This window comes from Xiphias gladius, chromosome 12 (genome assembly GCF_016859285.1).
Source record: "Xiphias gladius isolate SHS-SW01 ecotype Sanya breed wild chromosome 12, ASM1685928v1, whole genome shotgun sequence".
In the NCBI taxonomy this organism is placed as follows: Eukaryota; Metazoa; Chordata; class Actinopteri; order Istiophoriformes; family Xiphiidae; genus Xiphias; species Xiphias gladius.
In genome coordinates, this window is record NC_053411.1 from 13582501 (window position 1) to 13603390 (window position 20890).

The window sequence follows — 20890 nt, forward strand, 5'->3', positions numbered from 1 at the left end:
AAATGATGGTTTACAATGTAGGTATGAAACGTAGCTCTGGTGTGTGGCTGCTCTAGATACTTTATTTACACACATCATCCAAAGATAGGTGGTTGGTAACTATACGTGCTTGTGAAGGCGGCGACCAGCTTTGCCAAAAAAGAGGAGCAGCTGTCACTCCATCCACCGAGTTTCCATCGCTTGTGCTTTTCATAGCGGCGGGGAAGGTTTTCGAGTTGGGAGGTAAACCTTCATAAATAATTGCATGCTTCTTGCCATCGTGAGTAAATTTACGGATGTCATGTCAAAGCGGCCTACCACAGGTCCTGGTCTTCAAAGCAGGTTTAAAAGAAGAGAAAGCAAAAGGAAGAAAAAGATCTACCATTTACTCCCAACCTCTAGGTCAAACACGTGATTATGGTTTGTGTATATAGTAGTCTTTAGGATAGCTATTTTGTTTTTACATTACACTATACACATGAACAATAACTGCAACAAACTGTAATAACTCCCTCTATCAATCTGGAAACATGTTGGCAAGACGATCCCCCAAATACTTGAGTTACGCATGGGGGATTTTTCACTCCTCTTGGGTCAGAAATCAATAATGTGGATGTAATGGCAGGCAAGCAGAGCCATTTATTGTGCATATCACCCAGCAAAAATGACCAGATAAAGAACATTTTGCCGTTCAATTGCAGTTTTTAAGACCAGGAAAAGACAACATGTAAGCTATATCACAGTCTGGAATAATATCTCGTCCTGCATCATCATTTTGATAAATATCAGTACATCTCTCGTCTCTCCTACCCTACCCTTTCTTCCCAGTTTCATACCACTCTGCTTTTGACACTAGCTGTCTCTCAACGCTCTGTTTGTTTTCTCACAGTGACTTGGAACCAGAATGGCTGGATGACATTCAGAAGAATGGCGAGCTTTTCTACCTGGAGCTGAGTGAGGGGGAAGAGGAGGCTGCACTGGCCCAGGCGAATGCCAATCAAGGTGTGTCCACTAATCATGTTCGCTTTAGCGAAAAGGAGGCAGAGATCATCACAGAGCAAAACAAGAAGCAGCGATGCGGTTCGCGGACGAAAAGCGAGCCCGCTCTTAAGAGGCTAGCCAGGATCCTGAGGAGAAAACGCCGGCCGTCTCAGCGCAGAGGAGGAGGGAAGGATGGGGGTAAAGATAGCTCAACATTATCACCACCGGCATCCATCCTGAAGAACCAGCCAGGCCAAAGGCAGGGTGTGACTTTTCAGCAGCAGCAGCTGAAGGAAGTATGCGTCTACCTCAACCCTAAACGTCTGGGAGGTTCATCCACACCTCTCTCTGACAGTGTAGGCCTGCTGGAGGCTTTGCTGGGGGTGGTGCATCGTCCCTCATGGAGCAGAGGACAAGGAGACCCCGCAGTTGTCAGACAGGAAGAAAGACTGACTGTTCATGGATTAATACCCAACAGCCCAGCCATCAAATGTGGCCAAATCCTAATTGGTAAGACCATTATTCTGTGCTCTTTAAATACAGTTAGCTGTTAGTTAACTATGATACAAAAGTACAAAATATTATCGTAATTTTATGTTTTGTGTCAGTGGTCATCTTAAATAACTTCAGCATTTTCCATGCAGTTTTGAAAAGGTACATGAAGATAGTGTCAAGTTACAATTTTACAAGGAGCAAAGGCATATTATCAACCTTCTTAACAAGGGATGGCCTGTCCCCTCTAGTGTCCAGGAGAGTTTAAGATTCTATCCCAACCTATTAAAAAGGTCCTGGTCCAGGCATACACGCCCCAGTGGGGGGGGGGGATGTATCTGAGAAGCTTGAGCTTCGTAAAAAAATTTTTACTTGGATAAAAATAGTAGTTTTAAGACTGATCTTTTGCAGGAGGCGCTCTCTCATTCTTAAAAAGAACTTATTACCCTCAAGACCGGGAAAACGCAGCGATGCAGCAGTTATGATTTCAATAACAGTCATCTACAGAGTCATGAACCAGCACTGACTCATTCATTTCCACACCACACATATACACTGCCAAAGCAACGGCTGCAATTATTACAGCATAGTCAGTCACACACAGATATTTCTTTAGAAAGTGAGAGCCCAAACCCTAAACAACGAGCGTAACATAAAACGTCTAATCAAGTCAGCGGGAACCATGTAACTAAAGTAGATGAACTATAATTTGTGAAGGTAACAAGATGGATTTGATAAAATTCTGAAGGAATATACAGCATGAACTAGCCTGGGTTTGGGATTGAGGCTGCGTTATTTTTTTATTCTGCATCATGTCTACATGTACACAAGCTCTCTCAGTGGGTTGAATCCATAGTAACAACTACAAAGTAATACAAATCTTTATCATAGTTCCAGGTTTCAGCTCTGCTGTAAAACCACACAGTTCTTGTTAAAAATGTGTGTATGAAGTTTAATAGCTACTTCTCATGGCCAACTCCGAGCAGCATCTATATTTAGTATTTGTGAAACTTTCAGCATGGTTTTCGAAGAGAAACTCTAAATGCAGGTCTGGTCTTTCAGAAATGGTAATCTGTTTGTTTGAAAGCTTGGCATCTCTCAAGTGATTTTCTTCTATCTGGGCTAATAATTGGGCAGTTTTTACTAGCAGACAGAGGAATGCCAGTTGTGCTTCACCACAAATTACTACCCACATAAGTTACTGTTTAGAGAAGCTTTTATGCAGCGCAGCTACATACTTAAACAATTAGAGTGGTTAAATACCTGAAATAGCTCTGTTACCGAGATGGTAGTGTGCCTCCCTGCAAACAAGCAGGTGAGGCTCTTTACAGGGTATTTTCTGGGTCTCTACAGGGCCAGTGCATAGGTTAAAAGCACATACAGCTCATACAGTCAATCAGATTATTCCAAGAAGTAGTGCTCTTACTTGCCGTATAAGCCAAGCTAATATTACTGACTGTCAGTATTTAATTACTGACCCTAACCTGGGTCAAATGTTACAGTAAATACTGCTTGACTGCAGATAAGTCAGTATGAGGTGCATTATCTGTCCCATCAACATGCAGGCAAAGTTTGAGATGCTTTCTGTTTTTCTTTTTTTTCCGAGTGAAAGTCACCGAATTGCACCAAAAAATGAAGGCGCACTGCTTTGTTGCGTTGCAGAAGTTAAAAAGCCTTTGTTCTCATGTCAGCATGCCTTGATTTTTGGTGAAATTCATTCCCTTTCTTGTGGACAGTATTATGCTTATTTGTGCATCAAGAGAATCCACTTTGTGTTTCACTACCATCAGGTCGATGTAGCACTTCCTCCCTTGTTTTTCCAATTCTAATATAGATCCTAAGGTGTGTGGCAAACCCATGTTCATGTGGACTGTAAGCTGGTTAAACATACGCTAACAGCAACGTCTATCGGTATCAGTTATTTTGTATTTACTATTTGATCCCGGTCTGCTAGTGATAAACATTTGTTTTCTGTGTGATATGTTCAGGTGATGTGCTTGTAGCAGTGGACGATGTGGACGTGACCTCAGAAAACATTGAGAGGGTTCTGTCCTGCATTCCAGGACCGACACAGGTTAGTGTTTGTGAATCTGCCAAAAACCAAATAAGTCCTCAGAATTGAAACAACTTATGTGCTCACAGTTTTGTAGTTTTCTTTATAGTCATTAATTAATAGCCACTGGTTGTCAGGATATCTGCCGCCGTAGATTAAAACAAGTTGTTAATATCTCAGCTAGTACCCTGGTGATTAGCCTTCTAAATCTGTAAGGTAGCATTTAGGTCTTCAAAATCCTAGCTAGACACGAACAGCCATCCTGGAAACATAGACGTAAAATTACTTTAAAACCCATTGGTTCTTCTAAGATGCTAAAATGCGTATAGAAAGCAGAAGCCAGTGCTGTTTAACATTAGAAAACCCTGAATTACTGAGAAATGATCCTTTGATCGTTAGCTAAAAAATCCATAATCCGTGCCTCAGTTGTGCATTTGCACCAAAAACCAGACCATCAAAAAGTAGGAATTTGCAAATGACAGAGTGTGTACAGGGTTGATGGCGAGCACGGCGGATAGACGGGACTGTGGTGTGACTTTGCGGTGCCACAGGAAGCTGTTGTGGGATTGAAAGCTCAGCTGATTAGAAGATGTAGTCCGAAACTAAATTACATTGTAGGGGAAGGGATTTTTTGGAAAAATACAAGGTCAGGCACCGTGATGACTTTCAAAAAACTTGAAATAGAGTTGTACTGCTGACAGAATGATTGTTGTGTGTGTGTATCTGTGTGTGCGTGTGTGTGTGTCTATGTTTTAGAGGGTGGTTTTTCTGCGTGCCAGCCCTCCCAGATGGAACGTAGACAGTACTTATTATGTTTGAAGGAGTAAATATTAGTATTAAAGTCAGTCCACCATGCCCTTTACTAACCCGGGACAAACTACAGTTAGTCCCTCCTGTGTGTGTGTGTGTGTGTGTGTCCATCCATTAGCGAGTGCTAAATGACTGACATCTAAAGACTGGAATTTCAGTGAGAGCAAACTCCAGTCTGACCACATCCTTATTATTTATGATGAGAGAAAGTGCTGCAGTAAGCCCACTCAGCCTCTTTACCCAATTATTTCCCAAATTTAGAGTTTGCTTATTTGAAGGTTTTTCTACCCTTTTTTTCCATGTCTGAATTTGATGCCCTCAGCTCAGTGTAATAAAAGCTATTTCCTGCATCCTTCGTGAACCCTGAAGAATTGAGCATGCGGTAGCTTTAAATCCATTTTACAATCCTTGCCTCTCACTTCGCTCACAGACTGTGAGTGAGCCAGGCAGAGTCACCAATTGAAAGGTACATCACATTACGTTCCACCACTACTTGGCTCTTCTTCAATAATATCCCTAAAATTGGCTTAAATGGCCGGGAGCCCAGATGTAGGCGCCTGCTGGAGAGGCGGGTGGCCTGTGGTTCGTGCTGACAGGCCTTGGAGATTTCTGGGAGAGATCGCTGGATTAGAAAAATACAGTTTCAAACTTTTTGACCAGGGAATATGATATTTTTTTTCTTAAATATATTTGATAGACACCATAAGGTCTAGGATTGAGAAAAATACAGACACGTAACTTGTTGGAAGTTATGATCACGACACCTCATTTATTTCTTTGAGCACACTAGCTGTTTTCCTTAGGTTAGTTGCGGTCACAATCATCCCCTCGTTAGGAGCCGAGTTTTTGTGTGTGTAAAACAAGCGGTCGCGGAGCGTTCAATAAATGGCATATTTCACATTCTGTGTTTCAGTCAAACACCAAAATATAGTTGGAGCGTGCCCAGTAAAGATGGAGCGGTTAAAACTCATGACTGGATCTGCACGGTCCCGGGCTGGTTTGAGGTCAAATCCCAGCAGAACCTCCACTATTCTGTCTGTCTTTCAGCTTTTCTACCAGATGACTCAGTGAGAGAAAACTCCTCAGACCTACTGTGTTGCCTTTATAGGATGTTTCCATTGCATCAGAGTTACACAGCATAGAGGTAAAACAAAAATGCAGTAATAGCCATCATTATTGCTTTGAAGTGTTCAGTTATTAACCACATTTCTAGCTACACCTCACACTAACTTAATATGTTAATTTAAGTAGGAAAGGTCCTCATTAAGGAAAAAAATAATTATTTTGTTTTTGTTATTGTTGTTTTGACAACAGTTGGGTCATAGAGTACATGAACCCAGAGTTGAAGTATTGGAATCTGCATTGGGAGAAAACGGTTGGATCGGTAGTCGATAGATACAATATAGATGAAGGTTTGACATTTTACAGTTTGATTTATCCGGTTAATCATGCTCTTTTTAGGCACCCCATGACAACTTTTTCACTTGGCTTTAAAATATCACTAAAATTAAAGCTGGGAAAGAGTTTAGCTGATTTGCTAAAAGGAACCTAGGACATTTACTGAAGGAAGGCAGAGCCTTAGTCATTCAGGACTCCTAACCGATGCTCCCTGACCAGTGATTTCAGCCAGATTCAGCTAACCTTCAGGACCTTTCTCACATCTGGCCTCTGGTTCCGATTTACTTGAATTAACATCAGCTCCGCTTCACAGAGGACCTCTCTAGCGCTGACAGGTTTCGGCCCAGAGTCAACACAATGTGTGAACAGGTATGCCACCAGGGCGTGTCTATATATGAAGCCTTTCTTTGTTGGGAAATTTCTTTTAAAGGGATTGTGTTTCCGCCAATTATGTGAACGTTTGAGCAATATAATGCATTAAATGTAGTTCTTGTATGTGCATGTGTGCACAGAATGAATGTGCATATCATATAATTTTTGGGATATTATTATTGATTGATTGAAAGGAAACCGATCTTCCTCCATTAAAACATCCATCCAGTCTAGTGATTTAGATTAAACTTTCTCCAGATTTATGATGTATAGTATCTCAGTCAACACACAGCCTCTGCCACATATAATCTGATGCTGACTGACCGTACACAACTCAAATGTAGGCATGACGGATTGTTTTAACAAAGACACCACAGAGCTGCAGTTTCTCATTCTTCTTTGAACCTTGACTGCATGTGTTTCCATGTGCGTGCTTGTTGGATTTCCCAGCAGCTCTGTTTCTGTTTCCACTGTGACTTGCTATGAAAGACAATGTAAAATAGAACACTGGGGTATGGAAAGTAAAAAAAAAAAAAAAAAAAAATACTGCACGAATGAGAAAAGATAGACTGTCTGTTGTCTTGCCACTGTTTCTTTGGCTCGCACTGGTCTGGTTTTAATTTAGTCAAACACACTCAGAAAGGCGTATACACACACACGCACACACAGAAATCCCTGCTATTTGTTATGCTGCGGTTAGGACTGGATGTCGGTGTCACTTTCTCTCTGACAGTCGCCATCCTGTTATCCACTTTCCTGCCTTTTCTCTCAGTGAATGCGTAATGATTGAAGCTTGTCTTCCTTCTGGAAGAGAAGCAAACATGCACACCTCTGTTTTCCTAAAACAGACACTTAAGCACTTTTAAAACCCCTAGCCAAGTATAATCATGTGGAGTCGCTTTACAAATGAATGAAATCATGAGGGGGACTAGTACGCAAGCTGATGCAATGGTATTATAATAGAATAGCTTTGTTCTTTTTTAAATCCTTTTTTTTCTTTTTCTCAATTTTATTGTTCTCACAAATTATTTGCCTTCCCACGACTGATCCCTTTCTTCTCTCCCCCTTTCTGATCCCTTTTTCCATTACTGGATTTTCAAAACCATCTCTTCCCCATTTCCTCTCTTATTCTCCATCACTCCTCCTGCCACCTCTTCCAGGTGAGGTTGACCTTGGAGACAGTGGCTCCGGTGGACGGCGGCAATGCTAGCGACACTTCATCAACCCGTAAGACAAAGTCCTCTCCACCAGTCAGCCAGCTGGTGCGTCTGCTGTGGGGGGAGGACACGGCAGAGCTCCAGATGTCCATAGGACACATCCCGCATATTGTCATGTACCTGTCACTTAAACTGGACTCAGCATCGCCACGCGAGGAGGTCAGTTTGTATAAAATGTACATTGAGATATTTAAAGGTATACGCATCACCAGTCTGAATTGCCTCTGGATGTTCTTCTCAGCAAAAATGATTAACAAAGCCTGAATTTCATCGTTAGTCTAGCGATCATAAAATCTCTTATGGGATTCTTTTATGGTTCATCTTGAACTGAGAACAAAGAGCTGAAAAACAAAACGCTGTTTCTTGTGGAAAAGGCAAGCGTATTTGACCAATCATTGACATTCAGTGCCGCCAACCCCACCCCCATAGTTCCTGCGCCATGGGAAAGTTGTACCAACAAAACAGGGACATTTTTAAGGACTATGGCTCAAGAGCTACATTTAGACCTTGGCTCTTCCAGTTTGAAATGCAATGAAGTGCCCGAGCTTCTACAAAGGTTCCTCTTCTTCCCCTGGTGGAAAAAGGTTATTATTAAAGCGCAGCATGGAGGGAGCGCTAGAACGAGCAAGTCACCTTGTGTGACAGTCAGGTGTGCAGTGGGTGGACGAACAAAAATTAAATATTGCCAATAAATTTAACATCAGTAAAAATGACAGAATAAACAGAAGACAAACGCTGTTGTTAATACCCGAACCCAGGGTTCCTGTATATTGTTCCATCCCTTCGGAAAGTAAATTAGTTTCGGGAAACGTGATCATGACTTTGTGGTCAAAGGCAACCATGACTCTGAGCACACCTACAAAACTGCACTTAAAACATTGAGCTATACTAAAGAGACTTTTTTTTTAGAATCTATATTCTTACGAGGTGTATCCTGATAATTGAGTGTTAAGAATGACCTTAGTTGTATAAGAAATCCCACGTCTAGGAGTGGAAAGCTTTCTCTGAATTTCTCTGATGTGAGTCAGACTCTTCAGAAACCTACTGCTCTGGACGGGCTCCAGTGCCTGCGGGTGCTACTAACAGGAAACAGAAAGAACGGGGAGAGAAACGAGAGAGGTCGAGGAGCCCTGCCCGAAGCACAGCTCCTGTCAATAAAGGATCCATCATTGTAAATCTGTGAACTTTATTCTCCCTCGGGTGAATCCACACATGCCCTTCTGGCTGAAGTGCAGCAGTCTATAAACAAAATAACATATTTCCTTATTTGAACTGGATCCATTCAAATAGCACTGTTTTATATCCCATACCAGTGGGACACAGCTTTTCTTTTTGTAAAGTGTCAATCCCAAAGTGTGTTTTCTTGCTCTGACAAACAAACAACACTCATTTGCTGACCAACACTTTCTACCCTGTAATCACATTTTTCCTGTGGAAAACTATTGGCAGGTTCATGTTTTCTTTATGGTTGTACTTCATTGCTCTGCAGTTCCTGTTGGTGTATCTGCAAGCCAGACTTTTTTTTTTTTTTTATCTTCACCTAAACAGCAGTGGAGATAGAGAGTACGGGGTTTGTCTGGAGCCACATCAGCCAGCGGTTGATTTTCTAAATGACAGTGCCTTGCCTGAACCCGCTAGACTCTGACTTTGATTTTTTAGTCCTTTGATTGCAGGGTAGCTGAAATTGGAGAGGTTGTGTGGTGGTATTTTTGGGGTTTCAGCTGTGTGATGATTTGGTGATGTGATTGTTTTTTGTCTGCATGTACAGACAAGATGTTGCTGAAGGGTCTTACTCTTTTGGTTGGTCTTCAGCAGCGCTCACAGACTTTTAGCGGACCCCCTGTGCATGGTTCTGACCCCTAGGTGAATATCTGCCATAGGCAGTTCCTTGTGTCTTTGTTCTGGTTGCCAAGGCTGTGAGGGGCCTTTCATTCAAGGTTTTTATCCCCTTACCCACCAATCCGTCCTCTGACGCTCTCAGCAGCTCGGATTTTACCCGCCCTGTATCCTTCAAACTTGCCAGCGTGCTGGGAGGAATACTAATGTCACAACATTATACTAAATCTGCTCAGAGCACTCTTATGCTCTAAGTGTTTTTGGTCCCGTAGATTTTCAGATTGCAGAAATAAGAGAAATAAGTGATCATATTACAGTACCAACGTAATCAGGAAATAATTTTGTTGAAAACTATTTGAAAATAAACTCTGCACAACCGGTCCCCAAAAATGAGATGAGAGTTTCCCGGAGCGTTACTTGAATTCCTGTATTTCCTTAATGGACTTTCCTTTCCCCTGGAAAGTGAAACAAAATATTTAATCTTTAACGTGACATTTTTTTTGTTCATTCCAAAGTGAGAAGGGTTTGACAGTAAAATTGAAACCAAACTACAATTGTTGAGGTGACAGAACAAACAGTTCATTCATTCATTCTTCTTTGCTGTCCATAAATCAGAGGAGACATAAGTTTTGGTAACTGTAGCATCCAACAACAGACACTTAAAATATTTATGTGACGTCTTTCTGCTCATAGGCTAACCAGAGATTTTTTTTCTCTCAGCCGCACATGTAATTTTAATGAGAAGAGGCAACACTTGAGCCCGATATTTCAAATTATACTGTGCGTGTGTGTCTGCAGGAGGAGATCTTGTACCAGTACCCAGTGTCTGAAGCATCCAGCCAGCTGAAAGGAGTGAGGGGGATCTTCCTCACTCTGTATGACATGCTGGAGAATGTCACAGGAGGGAGGATCATCAGGTATGGGAAGTAGCATGGAGAAAACATAGTAATATGCAAATCTCTTTTGGTACAGCTGCCAGATGTCATGCTATAAGCACTTTATGATGCACAATTTTTACTTCTAACCATTTTACCAACCAGGTATTCGGCTTCTAGTTCCTAATGAGGTCGAAGCGTCTCGGTTCTAAATATTGAGCAAATTTTGTGTATTGAGGTTGGTTTCGAGGCGGCGACTAACGATTATTGCCATCATCAGTTAATCTGCAGATTATTTTCTTGAAAAAATGAAAAATCATTTTTGGTCTAAAAAGTAGCTGAAAATAATGAAAACTCCCCACCACATGTGCTCAGACCCCAAGGCAAATTTGGACCAGCAGTCCAAATATTAAATGTACTCCAATATAAGACAAAGAAAAGCAGTAAATTCTCACGTTGGGGAGCTGGAACAAGCAAATTTTCAGGATTTTTTTGCTTGTAAAATTATTTAAACAATTTATCGATTATCAAAATTTTTGGGAATTAATTTTATGTTGCTCGACGAAAGGACACATTCTTTTAATATTAGTTGATGTCCTGGTGACATTCTTATCATTTAACGATTTTCCAACAGCTTTTCACTTAAAATGTTGCTCCTTTACTTTCGTATAAAAGTTGTTCATTGTATCCATACCAATGATTGTTAGTCCTAGCTTTTCTGAAAATCCAGACCACATTTTTCTTTAAACCCTTCACCTTTGGCAGACAGTACTGCTTGTTTCGTGAAGAGAATGTGGACATATTCAGTACAGTTTTCTCTTTTGCTGTTAGGATCCATTTTTCCATCCTCTGGAAGAAAACCTCAAAAAAAAGCAGCACCTTCTTCAAAATTCTCAGAACAAACCATGTGGCGCATAAGGAAAGATGCAATGACAAGACAAAAAGGCTTCATTGCTCTTCTTCTACAGTGGCCCTTTATATAAAAATTATGCAAATGAATGTGGTGATGATGAAACCAGTTGCAATAAGGTTCTGGTATTATATTTCTTGTAGCTTCCCCAATCTCCTAACTTCTCTGCCAGTTCACTGTTGAATGTTTTGAATATCAACACAGTTCAAAGTTGAGTTTAAAACATATGAGTTGGAAGAAAAATTCGGCATTTGGGGGCGCTATTGGATGTTAATAATTTAGAAGTTAGCAAAAGAAGTGTTGTGCTGTTAGTCCCTGTTCCACTCTCTGATTTTACCATCTGGATCTTCTCCTCAGTTCGTCTCTGCTACTCGGGAAACATCTGGTACATGTGGGCTACTGGAAGGAAAGCAACAACCTGTTGGTCATCGGCCTTCCTGCTGAGAGGTAGACGGAGGCAGCATCAAACACACAAACAAGATACGCACAGATTATTTCACTGTGTGATGCAGAGTATGCCCGAGAAATCGACAACAAAGCAGTCCAATAGAGACACAACCCCAAGACACTGCGTAGAAATTACACAGCAAGAGTCGATTCTATGTGGCAGGTATAAAAGATCTGATCATTTTTAAAGTCAGGGTAATGGTACTGGTGTGGTAATAAATTCTCAGAGCATGACGTGTGCTCGAGAAATGAAGTATATTCTTGGTGAAGAGGAAACATTTAAGAGCAAGATCTGTAAAAACAGTTGGAAAGGTCCATCCGTTTTCCTCAATTTCAGCTTGCACATATGCTCGTTTTTGGTCCCCTTGTTGGCAGGATGAATACCCCTGTAAGGAGCATGTGGTTGTAAAAATTGGCGCGACATGAGTCATATTAGCCAGCCTCTCGTTTTTAGCAACCGGGTCAGCCCAATCCATCGTCATCTCGGTTGAGAAATAATGGCATTCGTGCCTGAAGGTTCATGGATCGATTCTTGGGGAACATCCACACGTAGAAAAAAATAATAATTTATGAACATTTTTTTCTTTTTCATCGTTCCTGGCTGTTGGCACAAATGTTTGATAAGCAGTAGATCTACTAAGACTGAAGTCTGTGCAGGTCTGTGTTTGACATTTTTCCATTTCCCTCCAGGGTTCCACTGCTGTATCTGCAGACGGTAGTGGGAGACGTAGTCCGGACATTAAAAGTGATGTACAGCTCTTTAGACAGGTTTGTCAGTCTTAGCCTTCCTGCGGTCCTGCTTAGAGATCTGGTTGAAACTTCCCTTTTGCTAATTTTTTACGCTTAATGCAAAATATATAGGACTAAAAAAGTGTCTGTCTACCAAATCAAAGCAAAAGGTGATGTCCAGCTGGAAACTGTTGTTTCACACTATTCTAATGCTCCCAAATAGCCTTCCCTTCTTCTTCCTTTCTCCCTAAAATATAATCCCTCTTCTTTTAATCCATGTATTTCTTGAGTGTGTTATTATGACCATTTGTCAACTGCATTGTGTCCTCTATAGTGCGTTCTGCAAGGCGGAGCATGCTCCCAGGTTGGACCATTTCTTCTGCCTGTTCTTCCAGCAGCTCATCCAGCCGTCTCGCCTGAGGGACAGCTCCTCAGCCCCGCTCCCCGACGTCTCAGGGACCCTTTTCCTCGATGGACTGCCAGCGGTCCGATGGCTCACGCTGCCTCCAGAAATCAAGGTGCATCTCTGTGTGTGCATGTGGAGACTGGACAAGGCTTGAGGATTTGATTTTTGTCAGGAAGCAGCAGTAAATACAGCAAAAGTATTAAGAGTTTCTGTTCCTTCAGGTCTTTGAAGTTGAATGTTTTTAACTTGTTGCCCCGAGTGCAGCTGTGGCGCCCTCTAGTGTCCACTGTTAAAAATTACACAATGTATCACTGACAGCAGCTGGATTGAAAGACTATAGATAACACTGCAAAAAATTGGACATAAAAAATGGACACACAAAAGATTAAACATAGTATCTTTGCCATGCTAATAATTAAATCCTTTTAATCTTCTATTTGATTTTCTGTATCCACAGATGGAGGTGGATACTGTTCTTTCTGATTTCGAGTCTTCTGATTTTGGGGAAATGGTAAGACTCTGTAAAAACTTGGTCAGTTACACACTTTCACAACGAGCAAAAAAACTTAAAGGTCTGGTTTTCAAAATTTATGCTGATAGGACATTAGCTGAGACACAATCTGTCCTCTGGCTTTAGTAAGGGAAAAGAGAAGGGTAGCGTATTGTTAGAGGCATGTTCACGTGTGTGTGTGTGTGTGTGTGTGTGTGTGTGTGAATGTGTATTTTTAATGAGAAGCGAATGGGGTCTGGCTTGTCCTTTGAATGTACAGCATTAACTACCTGACTGCAGAGGGATTATTGACACTGGAAGCAGTTAAGTGAAGTAGATGTCATTATCCTTTGAGTTCTTCATGTATTTTTACTTCTGCCGGGGAGGTTATGTTTTTGCCCGTGTCCGCTTATTCGTCAGCAGGATTACGGAAAAAGTACTGAGTTTGGTTGAGGGATGGGGCATGGAAGAACCCCTTACGTTTTGTGGGCAGATTCAGATCATTTACTATGAATTAGAAATTTTTTCAATGAAGTCTGGTGTATGTTGTTTGACATGCACGTTTGTATGCGCTCTCTGAGTGCCATTCTAGTTATCTTTGTCTTTATTTTTTGCAGTCAGAGGACTTTTTTGGCCTGAGGCGTCTGTATGTCATTCTTGGCTCCTGTTTGTTCTACAAGGTAGGTGTCACAGTTAAAACAAGCACACACGCACACTTCAGTGCCAACAACCTTATATCTATATCCTCCCCCTGATAGTACCCCACCGTCTAGACAGCTAATGGTAACTGTATGCAGAAGATGGCCTTTCACACAAGATAACATGACGAGCCTGTCCCCTGACTCAGTGACAAACCATCAACCTAATTACTCTGTTAAAATATTAACCAAATATTAAATATCAAGTGGAAAAGGGAGGAGGAGGACGGTGAGCAGCAGGCTGTGTTGCATCCGTTTCAGAGAAGGTGAGAGCCGGTTTTTACCAGGTTTAACTGAATGCAATTTTTATATATATCCTTAAGTGCAAGATGTTTTAATTAAAAATCAATACTTTACATGAAGAGAAATTTTAATGTTTAAAGTTTGATTAAGAAATAAATACGTACATGGTTTCTATGATGGGTATAGTAGTATTACAATTTATGTAAGCAATTTGAGATCTGTAAGAAAGGTGGGTTTTTTTTATATAGATAATAACAACTAGGTTTTTTCTGCACATGTCAAGGACTTGAAGCTAGGTTAAGTGGGGTTGAACTTAGCATACAGGTCAAACTATTGAGTGGTGCTCTCTGCACAATTTGTTGGAATTCAGTTAATTACAAAAAAGAAAAATTTCAATTAATTACAAATAGTGTTCATAAAAAGGTCTTTTTGTCTCAGTATATTTGTTCTTTTAATTTATTTAGCTCTATAAAAGTAATTTTTCCACTCAAAATGCTGGCTCCCGGTTGTTGACACTTGTTTACTAAGGATTTCTAATCATCCACACCCTCCCCTCCTCCAGTCCTACCTGATCGCCAACCATTTGCCTAAAGAGGACCTGCTGGATGTGTGCCTGTACTGCCAGCACTACTGCCTGCTGCCGCTGGCGACCGAGCAGCGTGTGGGCCAGCTGGTCATCTGGAGGGAGGTGTTTCCCCAGCAGAGAGCCAACGGCAGCGGCAGCACTGCGCCGGGCTACAGCCAGCCACAAGGACGACACTTCCTCGTCATAGTGGGGCTGGTAAGGAGGCAAATCACTGACTGTTGTTTGTTTTTGTCGTTCTTGTTAAGTGTGTGTGAGAGTCTTCGGTTCTCTTATATAAAAAGGGCTCTGGCTTTGTCTTAGAGTGTGTTGTCAGAAATCTTACTTGAGGCAGTGCAGTCACACTCGAGGGTTTTACTTGTTGAAAATTGGTAATCGCAGTAAATCCGAAAATGACGGGAACCCGGCGCAATGCCCGTGAAAAGGTCATTTTCATGAGTTCCTACATCAAGTAAACACCAAAGACGGTAACTAAGACAAAGACCAGGGACGTGTCCGCCATGCTCAGAGAAATCTCGTTTTTCAGCATTGGTATAACCCGCTTTAGCTGTTACAGTGGCTAGAAGTGCATTTGTTTTCATGCTAATACAATCTGTAATCATATAGGACAGTAAGTTACCAAAGGCCAGTTACTTCTGTGTTCCCCCCCTGCTGCTCATATTGATTCTGTTACATCATTAAGATGAATCCACCATCATCAACACTTCTTCTTGTCGGTCTTCATTTCATCTCCAGAATGTGTACACTATCCTTTATGTTGTCTTGTTGTGTGTCATCACCCAGTGTCTGTTTCTTGTTATGTTATTTGTTCATTGAACAAATCACGTGTTTGTTTGTATTTCTCCTTCTCTCCACCTCAGAGGCACTTCATGCAGTGTGTGCTGTTAGAAGCAGGTGGCTGTGCTTCACCAGCTGCGGGCTCTCCAGGACCCGACTGTGTTTACGTGGATCAGGTGGACCTTGCTGAACTTATTTGTAAATTTCTGACATAACGTTTATATGTTTTACTCATCTACATCACAACCAAGAAAACCAAAAAGATCACCAAAAGATCTGTCGATCACCACATTATAAACTGAACCTCTCTCACGTTCTGACCCCAGGTGAAGGCCACCCTGCTGCAGTTGGAGGTGTTGGAGGCGGGTATTGAAGAGCGTCTGAACGCGCCACCTGCTCCCTGCCTCTCCTGTGCCGACTGGTTCCTTCCCGCCACCACAGCACGCGACCGCCTGGACAGCCTGGCCTCTTCCTCCCCCGTTTTCAGTAAACTAGCCGGAGCAGTTAAAGGCTCCTCATCGGGGTCAAGAGGCCGTAGCCTGTTTGGGGAGAAGTCCCGGAGGTCCAGCCCCCAGAGGAGTTTGTCGGACAGCGGGAGTGAGGGACAGATGGATGCTGGGTCAGGGTCCAGTTCATCAATGGCTCCAGGCTTCAGTCCACATTCCACCCCGGATTCAGCGAGGAAGCTGGGGGGGCGACGGGATTCTCTGGGGTCTGGAGGGTCTGATGGAAGTGGAGGCAGCGGAGGCCTCTTCAAGGTGCAGTAGTAGTGATAGAACAGACAGATAGGACTTTTTTGAACATTTTCACTTTATTTTTTTCTTTAAACCTTTAATCGCTACGGGGAGGTGGAGAGATGACTGAAGAGAGATGGGGGCTGAAATGAAACAACGGCCACGGACCGGACGCGAACCGGGGCATGTTGCTAGTTAGGGTCTGCACTCTAACCACTAAGCCCTGACATGAACCTACATTTACTTGAATTAACTTGAATTTCAAAAACAGAGTTATCTGTTACTATGTTCATTTTGATGCAGTCTGTAAACCGGGTGCACATAAAAATTCGAGACGTTTGCTGTTATAAAACGAAAAGGTCTATAATTGAAATACAAGGCAGCATCATACTTTTCTCAAAAATATTCTTTCTGGTGTAACGGGCAGAATAAAGTAACTGTACATATACTTTACAAGTCGAAAATGTGAATTTAGTGTTACATTACTCTCATGATGGATTCTAACTCAAATCTCCAAGAAAAGCAGATTTTATTGGACCTTGTACTTACCATACTGTAATGAATTACAATGTTCTGGCTTAATCTTGTTGTGTGCTTTGACAGATTCCCAGGATGAAGCACCCAAACCCATTCTACCTGGGAACCCTAAAGAAGACCCTGACTGAGAGAGAGACAGAGGAGATGTATAATACCATGAAGTAAATGATGGGGAATAATCCTTCACGTTCATTCTAGTTGCATTTATGATTTATGTTGGCTAAACCCTGTCAAAAACTAAAAAGACATTGGCTCTAAAACCATCAGCCCTGTCAGTAACTGTATCTTTCTGTCCTGTGTGTGTGGCAGACTAACCTCAGGCGCTGAGAACACCTTGTTCCACTACGTCCTGATGGAAACCGTTCAGGGAATCTTCATCGCTCCCACTCACAGAGAAGTGGCTCAGCTCAGCGGCTCCATTCACCCCCAGCTCATCCGCAACTTCCACCACTGCTGCCTCTCCATACGGGCCGCGTTTCAGCAGAGCCTACCGGCCAGGGTGACTCCTGTTTTACGGTTATAAATGAATGTAGTCTAGGCCTCAGGCGATATATCTCAACTAACTACGCAGTTCACACCAATCAAGAGAGGAAGAGGTGTTAAAAGTCAAGGCCAACTAATGTCACACCAAGACAAAATTCTCTCAATTTCAAGTCAAGAGCCAGACTTCGAGTGCTGCTGAGATCAGGTTCAGACCAAGACTGCAACATTACAATACTATGACTGAATTGTGTTGGTTTGCCCTTATAGCGAGAACTCTAAACGTTCCAGACGAGGACTGGGAGTTTTAGATTCAATCTTTCCGGACAGACAAAATATCAGAATTATAGCTAGATCGACAAATTGGCCGGGCTGATATATTTGCTAATCTGTGTTAGCTAATCAGAGGTATATGGACATTGGTGTATATGTCAGCTGATGAGAAATTACAGTGCAAAAATGCCAAAGATACTGCATGTTTGATGCTGCTCGGGAAAAGTGATGGTTACGTAGCCGCATAGTTTGTCCACCAGAGCCTGATGACAACTTTTTTACCTCCGCCAAGGGGGTTATGTTTTCGCTCGTGTATGTTTATTTGCCAGCAGGGTTACGCAAAAAGTGCCGAACCGATTTGCACCAAGCCTGGTGGGGGGAGCACGGGCCAGGGAAGAACCCATTAAATTTTGGCGTGGATCTGGTTAAAGGGGCAGATCCAGAGATGTTTTTTTATCACCTTCCTTAACATGACGAGAGAAGGCATTTTTCAACATTTCCGTCAGTATTCGGCGCTGGCGGAGGTATGCGCTCTACTGAGTGCCCCTCTAGCTTTTACAGAATAAACCACAAGCCACATCTTGATCACAAATCTTTAAAAATCAGTTCGAAGGAATCCTTACCGGAACAGTTTTTTTAATGTTATGAATAAAAATAAATATTGGTTGATATATCATTATCAGATTTTTTTAAACTCTCAAATATCTATATTGGTATTAGTGTCAAAAATCCAGCCTAGGTCGGGATATATACAATACATAATTAGAATATGTACAGTTGTAAGACAGTGGTGCAGCTACATTTATGCATTTGACTGCTCTTGAACTAAAGTTTAGTGTTGCATTGTCAGACTCTTTGTCAAAACTAAGTTAAAACTAGATGGATTTCAAATTCATCATGTGTATAACACTCTTGGTAAGAAGGGAGGCTGTTGTTCAGTTGAAGGAGCAGGATTCCAGCTCCCACATTACATATATATATATATTACATAAAGCCTTTAAAGTGGATACACCTCACACAACGCCCTTTATAATACGTTGTGAAGCTTCATTTGCTGCTGCACAGCCAGCGTGTGTATTAGTTTCCTTCCACATCTGCCTCTCTGTAAAACTCAGCATTGCCCTGTCACCGCCGAGGGGAAAATAGCCTTCTGTGTGCTAATGTGTGGCTGATGAATCAAGTTGTCAGTGTGATTTTCTTCCCCGCAGGGTCGTCGGGCAGCGGACAGGCCTCAGGGCGGTGGTTGGGGTCTGGGCCCAGTGAAAGAACACGGGGTCCTGTTCCAGTGTAAACCGGAGAACTGGACCGACCAGAGGAAACCTGCTCCCACCATGACTTACTGGGTCATTGGGTTCGTCAGCTCTTTCAGCTCTACACCAGTGGCTCCAGAAATGGGGAATGCAGCTATTCAGCTTTTTGCTTTAACCAGGATCATAGTGTATCATCTTCTGTGAAATGATCCTTGCAAGGAAATTGGATATTGTAGCGAATAGAAAAGAATAGGATAAAGTCGGCTTAGATCTACACGCAGCCACCATGTCTGCGTTTCATCTTAGAGCGGCACTTTTTCATTTTAACTTCCAATGAAGAGTACCAGTTGTTCCGTTTCAACCTGTGCAATGACTGGAATGAATCAGCAGCATTGTACACGGGGTTTTAGCGGAAAGGGAGGGAAGGAAAACTGGCCCGTATTATACCGATGGTACTTGTTATTTGTCTTTGAGAGTCTCCCAGTCGTAGGAATTCAAAGAGAAGAGAGACAGAGGGCCGGAGGGTCAGGGATGGGGTTAAAGTAGAGAACTGAAGCTTGAGGGGGGATCAGGCAATGAATACTAACGGTAGTCAGAGGTTTTAGCTGATCCCCTGAGGGACATTCACTTGAGGAGAAATAAGTTCTGCAGCTTTTTTTTTTTTTTAATGCTTTCAGTTTTTTATTTATCAGTTAATGAAATAAAAAAACTCAACTGCAGTGTAGGCATACCTGTTTTTATTTTTAGAATGAAAAAGGTGTTTGAACACACTAAGCAGATCTGGAGTATGAAGTGTGTTCACACTGGAAAAGTAACAAAAAAAATATATTCAAAAACAGTCAGTATGCAGACTTAAAAAAACTTTGATTTTTGAGTGTGCTTTTGATGAGCGTCATCCTCCCAGAACACAAAGGAAATGGAGGAGCTGCTCACAGTTAGAGGGAAAAAAAAAATAGTACTAATTGTGGATGCGTGTGAAACAGCTCCACAAAAGTCTGAAAAAACAAAAAGTAACTTACATTTGTGGGAAAACATTTACTTTGTCTTTAAGGAGTTTAATTGCCAGTGGCTTTCTAAAGGCAGAGTTTGACATTCAGTGGTACTAGTACAATTTCCTGTTAGAATAAAACAGTGAAGCGTGGTGATATCCTCTACACTTGCTGCACAGTACATTATAAAGATTAATATATAATATACTGTATATAATTGGGACATAGCATGTCAGATTTTATGCAGTTGCACTTTGCATATGTATTTCTCTCCATGTGAAGTCATTTTCTGAATTAATATGACCGCACAAGTCTTTTTCTCACATCCCGATCTCACCCTTTTCTTCGACTTTCAGGCGGATGTTGCTCGAGCCCGTCCCTCAGGAATTCTACGTGTGTTTTCATGACTCGGTGGCAGAGGTTCCTGTAGAGATGGCCTTCAGACTTCGCTTCGGTCTGGCCTTGTGATGCGTCATCTCTCTTTAGATTAGTGACAATGATGGAGATTTCTTGAACTAAAGAAGCGTCAGTTGCATTCTCAGGAAAATAGCCCAAACTGTGGCGCTCGTGCAACGCACCTGAGAGTTTCTGTGGGATATTGTAAAATGGGTCTACATGGAGTCTGACTCCTACAATGTGCCTCTATTTTACAGATGATTTTCTGCAGATAAAAGCAGAGCGAAGCAAATAGCCGGCCAACTGCTGGCCTCTAGTTCAAACCAGGATGTTTTTGTGCCTTGTTGTTCAACCAGATCACATGTTCCACGACAAAAGCAGTTCTGGGCTGAATGTAGATGTTTGTGTATATGAAAAGCCACTCAATCGGTGAATACCTCAGACACGTTGGTGTAAACCTCTGACAAGAGCAGACAAGACCTTCCAGTGAAAGCAGTCGCCACCTGTCAGTATGCTGCCATTAAGTTTGCAAAGCTGAACCAACAAAAATGATGCTGCTGCACAAAACTCCGTGTTAACATGAGGAAATAAGGTTGTATTAATATTTTCACAAATTTTATGCAGTGTTGGGAAGGACTTTCATTTATTAATTTAAGTGCGTCTGTATAGTTTTGTATGGAAATGGACTCCGTTGTTACCAAAATGAACACTGAGATTAAAAAAAGATATACAGTTTCTCTTCCATTCTTTCAAACTAATCTCTCTGTCACAGACGGCGCTTGTCAGTCTTTAAGCATAGTTTTCACATTCTTAACAAAATGAGAATTCCAAGCCAGTGGAAACAACACTACTGTCTCAAAACTTGTACAAAAATATTGGTTTTTATATCTTCTTCAACAAATGGATACTCCACAAATTGAAATCATAAATACTGA

General features: G+C 41.8%; 1 protein-coding gene across 2 annotated transcripts in view; it reads left to right on the forward strand.

Moving 5' to 3' along the window:
* The window catches only part of intu (inturned planar cell polarity protein), a 22662-nt gene extending 1921 nt beyond the window's left edge, over positions 1-20741 (forward strand). For both annotated transcript variants that reach the window (XM_040141632.1, XM_040141631.1), the window contains exons 2-17: positions 869-1470; positions 3441-3526; positions 7246-7461; positions 9937-10055; positions 11281-11370; positions 12061-12138; positions 12434-12617; positions 12963-13016; positions 13613-13675; positions 14499-14717; positions 15380-15472; positions 15623-16054; positions 16634-16728; positions 16877-17066; positions 18529-18671; positions 19916-20741. In XM_040141632.1, coding sequence (XP_039997566.1) covers positions 869-1470; positions 3441-3526; positions 7246-7461; positions 9937-10055; positions 11281-11370; positions 12061-12138; positions 12434-12617; positions 12963-13016; positions 13613-13675; positions 14499-14717; positions 15380-15472; positions 15623-16054; positions 16634-16728; positions 16877-17066; positions 18529-18671; positions 19916-20027 — 2776 coding nt within the window. In that variant the 3' untranslated portion in view covers positions 20028-20741. The remainder of the gene's footprint in view (positions 1-868; positions 1471-3440; positions 3527-7245; positions 7462-9936; positions 10056-11280; positions 11371-12060; positions 12139-12433; positions 12618-12962; positions 13017-13612; positions 13676-14498; positions 14718-15379; positions 15473-15622; positions 16055-16633; positions 16729-16876; positions 17067-18528; positions 18672-19915) is intronic.
* Positions 20742-20890: the final 149 nt, after the last annotated feature.